Raw genomic sequence first — 16,109 nt, 5'->3', positions numbered from 1 at the left:
TGCAAACCCATGGGAGCCCAACTAGCCCCTGTGGTCCTGGCGGCTGTGGGCTGGCTCACCCACAAGAGGCCATGCGGGTGCAGGGCAGGCTCCTTATGGGTGCCTGGCACCTGAGTGTGAGGGCTTCTCGGGCACTTGAGCCCTGGCATCCAGGGGAGGGTAGCAGGGGGAGTGAGAGCAAGCTCAGTGGATACCCCACATTCTCACTGCACCTCTGTCCCCATCACCCCTGCTCCCAGGTAGCTGGTGAGAGGTTGCAGCACATCGCTGATGCCTGCCATGTTCTGCAGTGCCCCCTGGTGGTCAACGCACATCATAGGGCAATGGTAGGCAAACTGCAGCTCGTGAGCCGCGGTTTGCCGCTCTGTTGACTAATGAGTTTGCTGACCACTGCTGTAAGGCATTACCCTTACCCAGAAGTTTTGACTTCAGGTTAAAGACATTAGTACATTATTAAAATGTTTTTTAAGTGTTTTTCCCTAAGGCAGTGGTTGGCAAACTCATTAGTCAACAGAGCGGCAAACAGCTGCTCTCGAGCTGCAGTTTGCCGACCACTGTCATAGGGAGCGGTGGAACTCCTGCTCTCCCAGTCGAAGAACAGCCCGAGGGGACAATTTACATATTAGGCTTTTATTATATAAGGAGGCTAGCCAAGACATGGACACAACCTAAGTGTCCTTTGATGTTTGATTGCATAAAGATGCGATGCATATATATAATGAAATACCAATCAGCCATAAAAGATAAAATATTACCATTTATGACAACATGGGTAGATCATGGGAGTATTATACTAAGTGAAATAAGTCAGACAGAAAAGAACAAGAACCATATATGTTATTTCACTCATATGTGAAATCTATACCAATAAGAGAGAAATGTGTTGACTGTCACACTGCGACGCCCACAGGAGGGAATATGCAAATTAGTGGGACAAAGATGGCAGCGGCCATGTAGCCAGCTTGAGCGGGTGAAAGGCTTGGGTCGCCCCTGGCGACGGAGGAAGCTAAGCTTCCTGCCTGTCCTGGCCGTCCACTGAAGGAGGGGCCTGTGGACAGAGGCCACAGAGCTGGCCTGAGCACACGGGAGTCTGGAGTTGCCTGGGCTGGCCACTAAGGGAGGGGCCTGCAAATGGCACTCAGCCCCTCACCCAGGCTGGCCAAGCCCCCATGGGGTGAGGGTCCCCGCTGGGGGGTGTGGCCAGCCTGAAAACGGCCCTCAGCCCCTCACCCAGGCTGGCCAGGCCCCCCAGCAGGGACCCCCACCCTGAAGGGGGTGTGGTCAACCTGAAAAGGGCCCTCAGCCCCTTACACAGGCTGGCCATGCCCCCATGGGGTGAGGGTCACCACTGGAGGGCATGGCCAGCCTGCAAACAGCCATCAGCTCCTCACCCAGGCTGGCCACACCCCACCAGCGTGGACCCCCCCAACCTGAAGGGGGTGTGGCCAGCCTGAGAATGGCACTCAGCCCCCCACCCAGGCTGACCACACCCCCATGCGGTGAGGGTCCCCACTGGGGGGTGTGGCCAGCCTGAAAACGGCCCTCAGCCCCTCACCCAGGCTGGCCAGGCACCCCAGCGGGGACCCCCCAACCTGAAGGGGGTGTGGCCAGCCTGAGAATGGCACTCAGCCCCTCACCCAGTCTGGCCACACCCCCATGGGGTGTGGGTCCCCACTGCGGGGTGTGGCCAGCCTGAAAACGGCCCTCAGCCCCTCACCCAGGCTGGCCAGGCCCCCTAGCGGGGACCCCCACCCTGAAGGGGGTGTGGTCAACCTGAAAAGGGCCCTCAGCCCCTTACACAGGCTGGCCATGCCCCCATGGGGTGAGGGTCCCCACTGGAGGGCATGGCCAGCCTACAAACAGCCATCAGCTCCTCACCCAGGCTGGCCACACCCCACCAGCGGGGAACCTCACCCCATGGGGGTGTGGCTGGCCTGCAACCTGCCCCAGCCCCTCGCCCAGGTTGGCACTGTCCCCAGTGGGGACCCCCACCCCAATGAGGGTGTGGCCAGCCTGCAAACCACCACAGGCCTCTCACCCAGGCTGCCCCGCCCCCCAAGGGAACCCCCACCCTGATCCAAGACACCCTTTAGGACAAACCAGCCAGCCCCCACCCATGTACCAGGCCTCTATCCTATATAATAAAGAGGTAATACGCAAATTGACCATCACTCCAACACACAAGATGGCCATTCCCATGTGGTCAAAATGGCCGATCCCATGTGGACACAAGATGGCCACCACAAGATGGCCAGCAGGGGAGGGCAGTTGGGGGCGATCAGACCTGCAGGGGAAGGTAGCTAGGGGTGACTGGGCCGGCAGAGGAGGGCAGTTGGGGGAGACCAGGCCTGCAGGGGAGGATAGTTGGGGACCAGGCCTGCAGGGGAGGGAAGTTAGGGGCAACCAGGTTGGCAAGGGAGGGCAGTTAGGGGTGACCAGGCTGGCAGGGGAGGGCAGTTAGGGGCAATTGGGCTGGCAGTTAGGCGTTGATCAGGCTGGCAGGGGAGTGGTTAGGGGATGATCATGTTGGCAGGCAGAAGTGGTTAGGGGCAATCAGGCAGGCAGGCAGGCGAGTGGTTGGGAGCGAGCAGTCCTGGTTTGTGAGAGGGATCCCAGATTGGAGAGGGTGCATTCTGGGCTGATGGACACCCCCTCCCCTCCTGTGCATGAATTTAATGCACCGGGCCTCTAGTATAAAATAAAGTAACAAATGGACAAAAACAAACAAAACAAACCACAAACCTACAAGAAGTATCAGATACTAAGAGAATGATGGTTAGAGGGAAAGGGAATTCCAGGGGGAGGATGAAGAGGATAAAGCAGATCAAATATATGATGACAGAAGGATACTAGACCTCAAGTGGGTGAGCACACAATAGAGTATATAAATGTCATAGTATACCTAGCTGTACTCCTGAAATTTATATGTTATTAACCAGTGCTATCCCAATACATTTTAAAATTAATCTTAACACTGATAAAAGAATGAATTTACTAGGTGTGCCAAAAGTGAAAAATATTTAGCAAACCTATGCTCACAGGTTTGTTGTGTTCACATGTAAGCAAGAACATACATTAAAATCATATGAAACATTATTTAGTGAATAGTCCACAGGGTAAGATGCAAAACATTAATATTTTAATCTCTATAAGGATGAACACACCCTACAACAAAAAATCACTTGACTTCCACATATATTTTCATGCATGTATTAACACTGTAGGAGATTGAATAGCATAGGCTAGGTATGTGGTTCCCAAACATTGCTAACACACTGGAATCACCTGGGGAATCGTTAAAGAATATGATAGAAAACAGTATGTATGGAGGTTCCTAAAAAATTAAGAATGGAGCTGCCATATGACCCAGCAACTGGTCTTCTGGGTATCTATGATTAGTCTTTGTTGTTTAGTTGGCATGAAGGAAGACTTGGGCATTGGATGTTGTAAAAGTGTCCCACATGATTCTAATGTGCAACAAAACTTGGAAATCGCTAGACTAAGTTACCCTGGGGATTTTTAAAAAAAGTCTCCAAACTCTCAATGACTTAAAAGTTTATTTCTTATTCATGCTACACGTCCAATGTGAAGAGATGCACCATCTCCAATAGTGATATCTCAGTCCCAGGCCTCAGGGTCCACCACAACAGGGAGGCATGAAAACCCATCTATTGGCTCTTAAATGACTCACTTCACTTCTCCCTAACATTTCAGTGGCTGAAGCAAGCCACTCAGCCATGCTGTACTTCAAGAGGATGTGGAAGTATAATTCTCTACATGCCCAGGAGATGGGAACAAGAAGTATCAGAATAATACTGGTATCTCTCATCTTTTAATTTTTATTTAGCCTCACCCAAGGAAATGTTTTTATCGATTTTAGAGAGAGGGAGAGATATATTGACATGTGAAACATTGATAGGCTGCCTCACGCATGCATCCTGACCTGGGACTGAACCCACAACCCAGGTATGTTGATTTCCTGATTGGGAATCAAACCCATAACCTTTTGGTGTATGGGAGGACGCTCCAACCAACCTGGCCAGGGATCTCCCATCTTTTTAAAATTAGTGTATGCTTGTTTTAATGATTTCCTCTGGTGCTAAAGACTGAATGTTTTTGTTTCCCTAAAATTTATATTGAAACTTAATTCCCAAGGTGATGGTATTTGGAGGTGGGGCACCTGGAGGTGATTAGGTCATGAGGGCAAAGCCCTAATGAATGGGACCTGTGCCCTTACAAAAGAGAACTCCAGGAGCTTCCTCCTCATGCCCACACAGCAAGATGGCTATGAACCACCTCATCAGACATCAAACCTGCAAGTGTTTTGATCTTAAACTTCACAGCCTCTAGAACTATGAGAAATGTTTCTGCTGTTTATAAGCCACCCAGTCTATGGTATTTTGTTTTGGGAGCCTGGATGAACTAAGACACCTTGCCACATCTTTTGGTATTAGGCCTCAATTCTTCAATTTTCTTCTATTTCATGAACCAACCTTACATCTACAAATAAGTTGACATTACTGAATGGTACATTTTATTTCCTTTATAGCCTGCACTGTACTTAAATTAATCAAGTAGCTTTAAAAACAGTGTGATGGTCATTACTTCTAAATCTGGTTTGACTGCCCTCACTGGTTTGGCTCAGTGGATAGTGTTGGCCCATGGACTGAAGGGTCCGGGTTTGATTCTGGTCAAGGCCAAGGGCATGTACCTTGGTTGCAGGCTCAATCCCTGACCCTGGTCGGGGCTCATGTGGGAGGCAACCAATCGACGTTTCTGTGTCTCTCCCTCTCCCTTCTCTCTAAAAATCAATGGAAAAATATCCTTGGGTGAGGATTAACAAAATAAAAAATAAATGTTTTGACTATTGTATTGGTAGCTGCATATGACCCCGAGAAATAGGCACCTGTTGTCAACTTATTCCACTACTAGAGGCCCGGTGCACAAAATCTATGCACAGGGGGGTGTGTGTGTGGGGGTCCCTCTTAGCCTAGCCTGCACCTTCTCCAATTCAGGACCCCTCTCACAATCCAGGACCATGGCTCCTAACTGCTCACCTGCCTGCCTGCCTGGTCGCCCCTAACTGCCCCCCCTGCCGGCCTGGTCACCCCATGCAGCCTGCTGTTCTGTCATTTGGTCACCCCTCACTGCCCCCTACTGGCCTGGTCGCCCCACACATTCTGCTGCTCAGTCGTTTGGTCGGCCCTCACTAATCCCCCTGATGGCCTGGTCATCCCACGCAGCCTGTTTGGTCAGCCGTTTGGTTGTGACAGTTGCTTAGGCTTTTATATAGATTCCTCCTTCCTTCAAAAACAAAACACTTAATTCTTACCAGTTTGCTCTGCTCTGAATATTAATGTATTTACACAGGTGGAGGAACCCAGAAACTGCTTTGAATTCTCCCTTGAATAAGAATTCTTGCTCCGCTGGTGTGACTCAGAGGTTGAGCGTTGATCTATGAAACTCTTTTATCATGGTTTGTTTTCTGGTCAGGGCACATGCCCAGGTTGGGGGCTTGATCCCCAGTGGCTGGGGGTGGAGGTTGGGGGGGGGGAGGTGTGCAGGAGGCAGCAGACCAATGATTCTCATCATTGATGTTTCTATCTCTCTCCCTCTCCGAAATAAAAAATATATATTAAACTTTTTTTTCTTAATATTTCTACCTGTCTTTCTAGTATTTTACCAAATCAAAGAAATACAGGAGTCTGCCCTTAATGTTTTTTAAAAAATATGTTTTTATTGATTTTAGAGAGGGACAGAGATAGACACATTGATGAATGAAAAATGTCATCTATATGCTGCCTCCTACTGATTGAGTTTGCAATCTAGGCATGCGCCCTAACCGGGAATTGAACCAGTGACCTCTTGGTTAATGCGTAAACACTCAACCACTGAGCCACACTACCAGGCCCCCCTTATTCAGTTTTTCTTTCTGTGGTTTCAGTTACTGTGGTCAATTGTGTTCTGAAAATATTAAATGGAAAATTCTAAAAATAAACCATGCACAAGTTTTAAACTGCATACCACTCTGTCAGTAGGGTGATGAAATCTCACTACTCTGCCTTGGTTGTGAATCATCTCTATGTCCAGCGTATACACGCTGTATATGCTATAATCTACCCAACCGTTAGCCACTGAATGGCTGTCTTAGTTATCAGATTGGTTATCAGAGGGAAAGAGACCACATTCATGTAACTTTTATTACAGTATATTGTTATAGTTGTCCTATTTTATTATTATTGTTAATCTCTTACTGTGCCTATTTTATAAATTAAACTTTATCAAAGGTATGTATGTGTAGGAAAAAAATGTATATGCAGGGTTCAGTACTATCTGCAGTTTCAGGCATCCACTGGGGGTCTAGGAACGTATCCCACTTGGATAAAAGGTGACTACTGTATTTTAAATCTCATTTCAAGCAGACTTTCATTGCCATACACTCTTTTTTATTTTTACCACCTAACTCTTACTCCCAGAGGATAATGTGTTTAAAAGAAAAACCAAACAAAATAGGTAGTCAAAGAACACCTCAGTGATTTTTATACTGATGTGTGCTCAGTAATTTTTTACAAAGAATTAAATGGATTAGATCATTACAGAAAGAAAATGAGTCTAAGAATTTTGGTGGGAACAGTAACTCTGGTGAAAATAACTAAGTTTCTATGATACTATCTCTGAGATAAACATTTTATAAATGATTAGTAAGTTTACTATAAACTGTGCTATAAATGGGAATTAATTAAAACAACTGTTAGGCTTCTAAGCCAAAAAAGACATTACACTGTTTCAGAATGCATTATTTAACATTTTATTAGAAAAATATTTTTTAAAGTAATATATTATAAAAGTAATCTGTGTCAATTTCTAATATCTGAAATAAATGTTGAAAGCAATTATATGTACATATATGCACACATACACTCCACACACAAAACATTTAAAATGCCACTCAAATTTAATGCATTCGATCTTGACCAAAGCTTGATAGAAACTTTGGGGCATCAGCAAACTCAGTCATCTGTTTGTGTGTGTCTCTCAAGGTGTTTCTGGATTCTTTTCCTTTACATACCAGATTAAATATTAGCCCTGGAAAATGAAAACCTATATCAATGCAAATGAAATAAAAATAATTTCAAATGTAAACCTGATGAAAATAATTAATTGTAATATGAATTGGTTTTGATAATCAAATATCTTGCATTATCATTATATCATTTTTTCATCATATGAAAATACAACCAAAACAATCACAGTCCATGTTTGGAACACATTTACCTCATCCTCAGATATCTAGGTTTATTATTTGAAATACCAAAATAAAATATTTTACTCTATTTTTAAAGTCTATATTTACTTTAGAACTAAGAAAAACTTTACTTCAGATAATACAAATAATATGAATAATTTAACTCATTTACTACAACCTGATTTTTAAGGATTTATTTAAAGTTTTGATACTACAGTAATATTTTAGGATAAAAAAAGCCATATTATATATTAAAAGGCAATTTTCCTAAACTCACCTTCTAAATTAATAAAAGATTTCTTGAGTGAAAAACTTATAACAAAGCCAAAATTGATTACATTTAAAATCTTTATTCATTTATATGGTAAATACTATCTCCTCCTAAAAAACAATGGCATTTGTCTTTTAATATGTCAAACTTAGCTAGAAAATTCATGTGTCTTTTTTTTATTTCATGTTAACATGATCTAAAATGCAAAACACAAAAATCAATTTTAATAGGCATTATTAAATAATTTCACACATATGCAGAACTTTGGAAAATGGTTAAAATTAGAGATGTAAAATGTGGGCACATGAACATTCCGTATACACCAATGAACGTAATAGAAGATGAGTTCCCACTGATTTCTGGTAACCAACTTCCTTTTTGTGACTCTTTAAATACCCAATTCCAAATCTTCCAGCTCCTGGAGAAGGGCTTTCTCTTTTTGAATTTTCTCCAACTAGAAAAGTTTAAAACAATAAAATTATTAAAAAGGAAATAAAATAATTACTGACTCCATAGCCAAATAGCAAAGAAGAAAATATTTAGAGAGAATATAGCTGACAGTTTATCAGATCCCCTGGTAAACAGATTTAAAAATATAGACTGGATGCTCAGCTGGTGTTATTCAGTGGTTAAGTGTTGACTATGAACCAGGAAGTCCAGTCAGGGCACATGAGAGCAGAGGACATGCAGGAGGCGGCCAATCAATGATTCTCTCTCATCATTGATGTTTCTATCTCCCTCTTCCTTTCTCTCTGAAAATCAATTAAAAAAACAAAAATAAAATAGAAGTGCAGATTGGAAACACGTTCTAATTTGTAATCTGGCATGAATCATGGGGGCAAAGGAAAGAAGCTGTCTTTAAGTCCTTTTATTCCCCCAATATATATTTATTTATTTCAGAGAGGAAGGGAGAGGGAGAAAGATAGAAACATTAATGATGAAAGAGAATTATTGATCAGCTGCCTCCTGCATGCCCCCGACTGGGGATCAAACCCCTAATCCCAGCATGTGCCCTGACGAGGAACGGAACCATGACCTCCTGGTTTACAGATCCATGCTCAACCACTGAGCCACACCAGCTAGGCCAGAAGCTGTCTTACTGCATTCCTTCAGGTCCAGTAAAATTTCCAGTCTACATCTGGGCTTAAACGTGCTGAGGAAAGGAAGAGGGAAGGGCAAAAAAGAGCAGTGCAACCTGAGACACAAGAAAGAAGAGAATCTTCTATTTGTCTAACATAATAAATGCTCTTATTTTCAGCAGCAATAGCATTAAAACACCTCTTAGAAATAGTGACTTTCTCAGTCACCATGATCTACTTCATGTCCCAGAAACATTTTTAAAACCTATGTGCTCTTTTACCCAGTGAAACAATTACTTATAATAAAAAGAGGAAGAGTAGTCATGACGATGAACTCAAATTAAAAATGCAGAAAAGACCTGATTTTTTTCTAGCGGTTTTCCAGTTGCTGCTTGTTCTTTCAGTTGTTCGATTGCTTTCAGTTTCTACAAATATCAAGAGGAAGGAAGAATTAGTCATTTCAGAATGCAAATGTCCTTATTAACAACTCAATTATATGAATGTGAATCCTGAATAAGGAGAATCAATTATCTTACATTTGTATTAAGAATAGTCTGTTAAAATGCTAAGGTAAACTATTTTTTTTAAATAAATGCAAAATTAGATATGTTAACAATATAGGGGATAATGGGGGGATGTAAAGTACAGCACAGGGAAAGTAGTCAATAATCCTATATAATAAAAGAGTAATATGCAAATTGATTGTATCTCTGCTATATCCACAAGCCACACCCACCAGCCAATCAGGAGTGAGTATGCAAATTAACCCAACCAAGATGGCTGTGGCCACGGAGCGAGCAGGAGGCTTGACTCCGCTCAAGGCTACAAAGTTTCAATTATAAAAGATAAATAAATCCCAGATACCAGGGCCTCTGCTTGGGTCGCCGGGGGGCGTGGCTGGCCTGCAAACCACCACAGGCCCCTTGCCCAGGCAGCCCCATGCCCCAAGGGAACCCCCACCCTGATCTGGGACACCCTTTAGGGCAAACCAGCTGGCCCCCACCCATGCACCAGGCCTCTATCCTACCTAATAAAAGATTAATATGCAAATTGACCATCACTCCAACACACAAGATGGCTGCCCCCATGTGGACACAAGATGGCCTCCACAAGATGGCCAGCAGGGGAGGGCAGTTAGGGGTGACCAGGCCGGCAGAGGAGGGAAGTTGGGGGCGACCGGGCCTGCAGAGAAGGGCACGTGGGGGGGGGACCCAGGCCTGCAGGGGAGAGCAGTTGGGGGGGGACCAGGCCTGCAGGGGAGGGCAGTTAGGGGTGACCAGGCCTGCAGGGGAGGGCAGTTAGGGGTGAGCAGGCCTGCAAGGAAAGGGCAGTTAGGGGCAAACAGGCTGGCAGAGAAGCAGTTAGGCATCAATCAGGCTGGCAGGGGAGTGGTTCAGGGGTGGGCAACCTTTTTGACTCGAGGGCCACAATGGGTTCTTAAACTGGACTGGAGGGCCAGAACAAAAGCTTGGATGGAGTGCTTGTGTGAACTAATATAAATTCAAAGTAAAGGAGCGGAGAGGAGAGCAAGAGAACCCTCCATTCTTTCAGCTCCGCGGGCCGGATAGAACAGCCGAACGGGCCGGATCCGGCCCGCGGGCCATAGTTTGCCCACGGCTGGGTTAGGGGTGATCAGGCTGGAAGGCAGAAGCAGTTAGGGGCAATCAGGAAGGCAGGCAGGCGAGCAGTTGGGAGCCAGCAGTCCTGGATTGTGAGAGGGATGTCCGACTGCCCGTTTAGGCCCGATCCTACCAGTCGGACATCCCCCGAGGGCTCTCAGATTGGAGAGGGTGCAGGCTGGGCTGAGGGACACACCCCCCCCACCCCCGTGCACGAATTTCGTGCACCAGGCCTCTAGTATTGTAATAAGTATGCATGGTGGCAGGTGGGTACCAGCCTTATTGGGGGATGAGGAATCACTTCATAAGTTATATAAATGTCTGACCACTATGCTGTACACCTGAAACTAATATAATATTGACTGTCAACTTTAATTGAAAAACTTAAAAATAAATAAATAAATAAAATATGCTCTAGCTCGGGGGCGAAAAAAGAATATACATTTGGTGAAATATTTTCCAAGCTTTTAATTAATGTTATACCGGTATATGTATATGTGTGTGTATATATATGTACATGATGTATGTAAATATATCACCAACTTCACTATTTATTTTAGCACCTCATTGTATTAGGATGACATCTTTGGCTTTAAGGGAAAATTAATAGTGCAACCTGGGAAGGACTCTAGAGACCTGATTTTACCTCCACATCTAGTTGCAATTTGACAAGCTAATCAACTTCTTTCTGGCTCTATTTGTTCATCTTTAAAACTGGAAAAAATGTCTGTTCCTACTTGTCTCATAAGTGTCCAATAAAATGCTAAGTATAAAAGTATTCAGCATATTTCTGTACAAATGTACATTATTTATTACTTCAAAATCAATAATGAAAAGACTAATAGGCATTAGACCAGCCGTGGGCAAACTAAGGTCCGCGGGCCGGATCCGGCTGTTCTATCCGGTTCTCTTGCTCTCCCCTCCGCTCCTTTACTTTGAATTTATATTAGTTCACACAAACACTCCATCCATGCTTTTGTTCCAGCCCTCCGGTCCAGTTTAAGAACCCATTGTGGCCCTCGAGTCAAAAAGTTTGCCTACCCCTGCATTAGACAATTGTAAATAGAACTTAAATCAGCGCCATTCCTGTAACAGCATTTCATAGTAAGAAAGCAACAAGAACTGCTATAAACTTCTTAGATGCCTATTTAGGTGTCTAAATATTATTTTCTTTATAGAATCCTCACACATTTCTTTCAATAAACACATCTGACTTGCACTGAATTCTTACCTTCTTTAGGTTCTTGATTTTTTTGTCTACCTCAGGGTCTCCAGAAGTTGGCTGAGAGACAGTATTTTGAGCTGAGCTCTGTGATGTAGGTGTAGGTGACAAATCCAGACTCTTGTCACTTCTTGCTTCCTGCAGGAAAAATTCAATTGTCTAAAATGAAAACATTGCCTTGGTATATAACATGAAGAAACCAAAATGTGATTTTTATATTTTATGCTACATTTTATATAAAGAAGGGATCTGAATTGAAGGTCTGATAAAATATGTGACATTGTACTGCAATAAATATAATATAGCTGAAAAAAGTACCAGAGTACAATGAGACAGACAAAAGGTTTTTATATAATATTTGTCATAGGGAACACTTTGTTAGATCTAGAATTTAAAGTAACATATAAAAATTTTTTTAAAAATGTTATGTTATCCTAATATATAAAAACCAAGGGTCCGTAATGTCTGAAACGACCGAAGGCTCAACTGAATGCCAGGCTGCGCACGCAGCAGGCTCCGGTGGGCAGGGACTGGCGAGCGAGCTGAACTGCTGGCCTCTCCAGGGAGAGAGAGAGGTAGGGCTGATCAGTGGCTACTGCGGCCACTGGCGAGGCCCGGAGAGGGAGAGAAGCAGGGCCTGATCTGCAGCAGCGGAGGCAGTCAGTCACTCGGAGAGATCAGTAGTTCAGCCTGCTCACCAGCAGCCTGGGGTGGCTATTGATCAGCCCCACCTCTGTAATCAGGCCCGGAGACACTGACTGGCATAGAAACCGACCAATCAGAACCAAATCTGGGTGAAGTGCAAGGAGCCAATGGCTGCCTAGGAGGTGGAGCTTTTGACGCTGATTGGCAAAGAAACCAACCAATCAGAACCAAATCTGGGTGAACAGCGAGGAGCCAATGGCTGCTTAGGAGGTGGAGCTTCTGACGCTGACTGGCATAGAAACCAACCAATCAGAACCTAATCTGGGTGAACTGCAAGGGGCCAATGGCTGCCTAGGAAGTGGAGCTTCTGACGCTGACTGGCATAGAAACCAACTAATCAGAACCTAATGTGAGTGAACTGCGAAGGCAGAACCTAAGGTGGGGGCTGAGGGGGGTTTTAAGGGAAACAGCTATTTGGTGTAAGGTGTAAGAAAGCGGTTCAATTTTTTAATGACCGGTTTGGCAGTATAGTGCATATGGCTGGCTACCAGTCCAGATATAGGGATTATGTATTTTTGTCTGCCAAGAGCATCTCCTCCTGCTGAAAAAGGCTTCCCCACCCATTTAAGCAATCCTATCTTATATAATCTATCTACACTAATAAAAGAGTAATATGCTAATTAGACCAGGTCTATCACCTTCCAGACGTCAGACTTCCTCCGGACAAAGCCATGGTGGTGGGGGCCGAGGCAGAGGCAGTTAGGGGTAATCCGGTTGGCAGGGGAGGGCAGTTGGAGGCGAGATCAGGCCAGCAGGGGAGGGCAGTTGGGGACGAGATCAGGCCAGCAGGGGAGGGCAGTTAGGGGTGATCAGACAGGCAGAGGAAGTTAGGGGCAAGATCAGGCTGGCAGGGGAGAGCAGTTGGGAATAAGATCAGGCCTGCGAGGGAGGGCAGTTGGGGGCGATCTGGCAGGCAGGCAGAGAGGTTAGGGGCGACCAGGCAGACAGGTGAGCAGTTAGGAGCCAGAGGTCCTGTGTTGTGAGAGCGATGTCCGATTGACAGTTGGACATCCCCCAAGGGGTCCCTGATTAAAGAATGTGCAGGTTGGGGTGAGTGAACCGCCCTCTGTGTACGAATTTTGTGCACTGGGCCACTCATACTACATAATACCATTAGGGTTTCAGGTTTTAAGATCAGATCCAGTTTCCTTACTCTATTATATACACAAGAATACTTAAAAATTCATAGTCAAACACAAAGAAAGACATTCTAAGTAAGTCTAACTCCAACATTATTTCACAACATACCAGTCAAATCTTTAGGATGACGAAACTTTAAGGCTTAAAGATAATATAACAGATTTTTTTTTGAAGAGATTAGTACCCCCTAATACCTGCTTTGCAGCTTTCTTAGCTTCATGTTTCCTTTGATTTTTAAGGGCTGTTTTTGATAATGGCTTATCATTTCCTGGTTGTGGTTTCATATTCTGAGGTGGTTCCTCCTCATGCTATGGAAAATGTAAAAGAAACAATTTTGAAATAGAGTACATGTTTTAAAAAACATATAAAACAAATTACACAATTTTGCTAGTATGGGATAAAGTTACTTAATCAAGTTTAAGATTACCAGCAAAGAATATTTCAAAACTCTGATAAGTAATAGGCACATTCCAACTGTCAGGGTGGATTTAATGAGGGTCTTCCTATCAGTTGAGAGATATATCTTACATAAGAACTGGAAAAATTCAATTTTGTTTACACAATGGAATTTATTTACTTCAATTTTTTAAAATTGATTTTTACAGAGAAGAAGGGAGGGAGGGAGAGAGAAACATTGATCAGTTACTTCCTGTATGTGCACTGACTGGGGACTGAACTCACCAACTTTTGGTGTATGGGATGATGCTCCATTCAACTGAGCCACCTGGCCAAGTCTGGAATTTTTTTTTTTTTTGAATTACTACTGACACATGACCCTTATGAAATTAAATTAGATACCAATAACTTCTTCTGGAATCTTTTTGGATTTGACTACTGCAAATAGAAATGGTTTCCTCATTTATTTTCTTTGAACTAAGAATTATTTGCTAGATCTTTACTTGCAAAATCAGAGATTAGAAGACTAAAAATAAAAGCAAATAAAAAACCTACAACAGACCTAAAGAAAATAGATCAAATAGGAAGGAATAAGTTACAGCATAATTATAAATCTATGATTAACATAATGAAGTAGTCTATAAAAAACTAAGTAACTAGTCAGATTATACAATGAAAATAGTCATTTCCATCACCAGATATTTATATAACTACCTATCAACTACATTCGACAACAGAAAGAGGGTGAATTAAGTATAGGATTGAGGAGCCTCTAATGTAGAAAATGGGACTATCTATATATATAAAAAGCCAGCAACCGTAATGCTGTAATGACCGAAACAACCGGTTGCTATGATGCCCACTACGGCCAGTGAACAGGCTCGATGGGGAGGTGGGACAGGACGGCCAACTGCCTGCGACCCCTTCACCAACCAGCCCCGCCTCAGATGGGCCCCCACCACCCTGATTGACCCACGTCCCCTTTCCCCAGCCAGCTCCGCCCCCAAGTGGCCCCCACACTCTGATCAGGGGCAGGGCCAGCTGGCCATCACCCATGGCCCCTCCCTCAGGCCACTGGCCCTCGAGAACCCCTCCCATCCATTTTGGGGGCAGGGCAGGCTGGCCCACCACCCACAGCACCTCCTCAGGGCTGGCACCACCCCCAATCAGCCCACATCACTCCTCCCCCCAGCTAGCTCTGTCCCCAATTGGCCCCCCCACAGCAATCAGGTGTGGGACTGGCCAGCCAACCTCCCACAGCCCCTCCCCTGGCTGATGAACCCCAATGGGCTCCCCCACCCCTTCAGCCCCAAATGGAGGTGGGGCTGACCGGCCAATCGCCTGTGGCCCCTCCCCCCAGCTGGCCCAACCCTGATTAGGCTCTGATCAGGGTGGGCTGGCCGGCCAACCTCCTACCGTCTTCTCCTCCTGACAGGCCCAACCCCAATCCACCCTGATTGGGGCTGGGTCGGCCAGAATCCACCTGTGCACGAATCTGTGTACTAGGCCTCTAGTCCTAGCTAATAAAAGGGTAATATGCAAACTGACCGTCACTCCAACACACAAGTGGGCTGCCCCAATGTGGACACAAGATATCCGCCACAAGATGGCCAGCAGGGGAGGGCAGTTGTGGGCGATCAGGCCTGCAGGGGAGGGCAGTTAGGGTGACCGGGCTGGCAGAGGTGGGCACTTGGGGGTGACCAGTTCTGCAGGGAAGAACGGTTGGGGGTGACCAGGCCTTCATGGAAGGGCAGTTGGAGGGGAACCAGGCCACAGGGCAAGGCAGTTAGGGGTGACCAGGCCTGCAGAGCAGGGCAGTTGAGGGGGACCAGGCCTGCTGGGGAGGGCAGTTGAGGGGAACCAGGCCAGCAGGGGAGAACAGTTAGGGGTGAGCAGGGCAGCAGGGGCGGGCAGTTAGGGGTGACCAGGCTGGCAGGAGAGGGCAGTTAGGGGCAACCAGGCCTGCAGGGGAAGGCAGTTGGGAGCGATCAGACCTGCAATGGAGGGCAGTTGGGGGGGGACCAGGCCTGCAGGGGAGGGCTGTTGCGGGGGGACCAGGTCTGTAGGGGAGGACAGTTACGGGTGACCAGTCTGGCAGGAGAGGGCAGTTAGGGGCAATCGGGCCTGCAGGGGAGCAGTTAGGCGTCTACCAGGCTGGCAGGGGAGTGGTTAGTGGTGATTAGGCTGGCAGGCAGAAGCATTTAGGGGCAATCAGGCAGGCAGGCAGGCAGGCAAGTGGTTGGGAGCCAGCAGTCCTGGATTGTGAGAGGGATGTCCAACTGCCCATTTAGGCCCGATCCCAGTAGGATCGGGCCTAAACAGGCAGTCAGGCATCCCTTGAGGGGTCTCAGAGTGGAGATGGTGCAGGCTGGGCTGAGGGACCCCCCCCCACCACCGTGCATGAAATTCGTGCACTGGGCCTCTAGTAGTA

At 45.7% G+C, this 16,109-nt stretch overlaps 1 protein-coding gene across 4 annotated transcripts in view; it reads right to left on the bottom strand.

Annotated features, from left to right (window-relative positions):
• Positions 1-6,792: 6,792 nt before the first annotated feature.
• The window catches only part of EIF2A (eukaryotic translation initiation factor 2A), a 53,450-nt gene continuing 44,133 nt past the window's right edge, over positions 6,793-16,109 (bottom strand). For all 4 annotated transcript variants that reach the window (XM_080657524.1, XM_080657525.1, XM_080657526.1 and 1 more), the window contains 4 exons: positions 13,477-13,590; positions 11,447-11,575; positions 8,956-9,021; positions 6,793-7,971 (listed from right to left, as the gene is read on the bottom strand). In XM_080657524.1, coding sequence (XP_080513650.1) covers positions 7,906-7,971; positions 8,956-9,021; positions 11,447-11,575; positions 13,477-13,590 — 375 coding nt within the window. In that variant the 3' untranslated portion in view covers positions 6,793-7,905. The remainder of the gene's footprint in view (positions 7,972-8,955; positions 9,022-11,446; positions 11,576-13,476; positions 13,591-16,109) is intronic.

The sequence above is a fragment of the Plecotus auritus genome (assembly GCF_963455305.1).
Source record: "Plecotus auritus genome assembly, chromosome: 2".
Lineage (NCBI taxonomy): Eukaryota > Metazoa > Chordata > Mammalia > Chiroptera > Vespertilionidae > Plecotus > Plecotus auritus.
The sequence above is the reverse complement of the archived record's forward strand: the minus strand, read 5'-3'. Positions and strand labels throughout refer to the sequence as shown.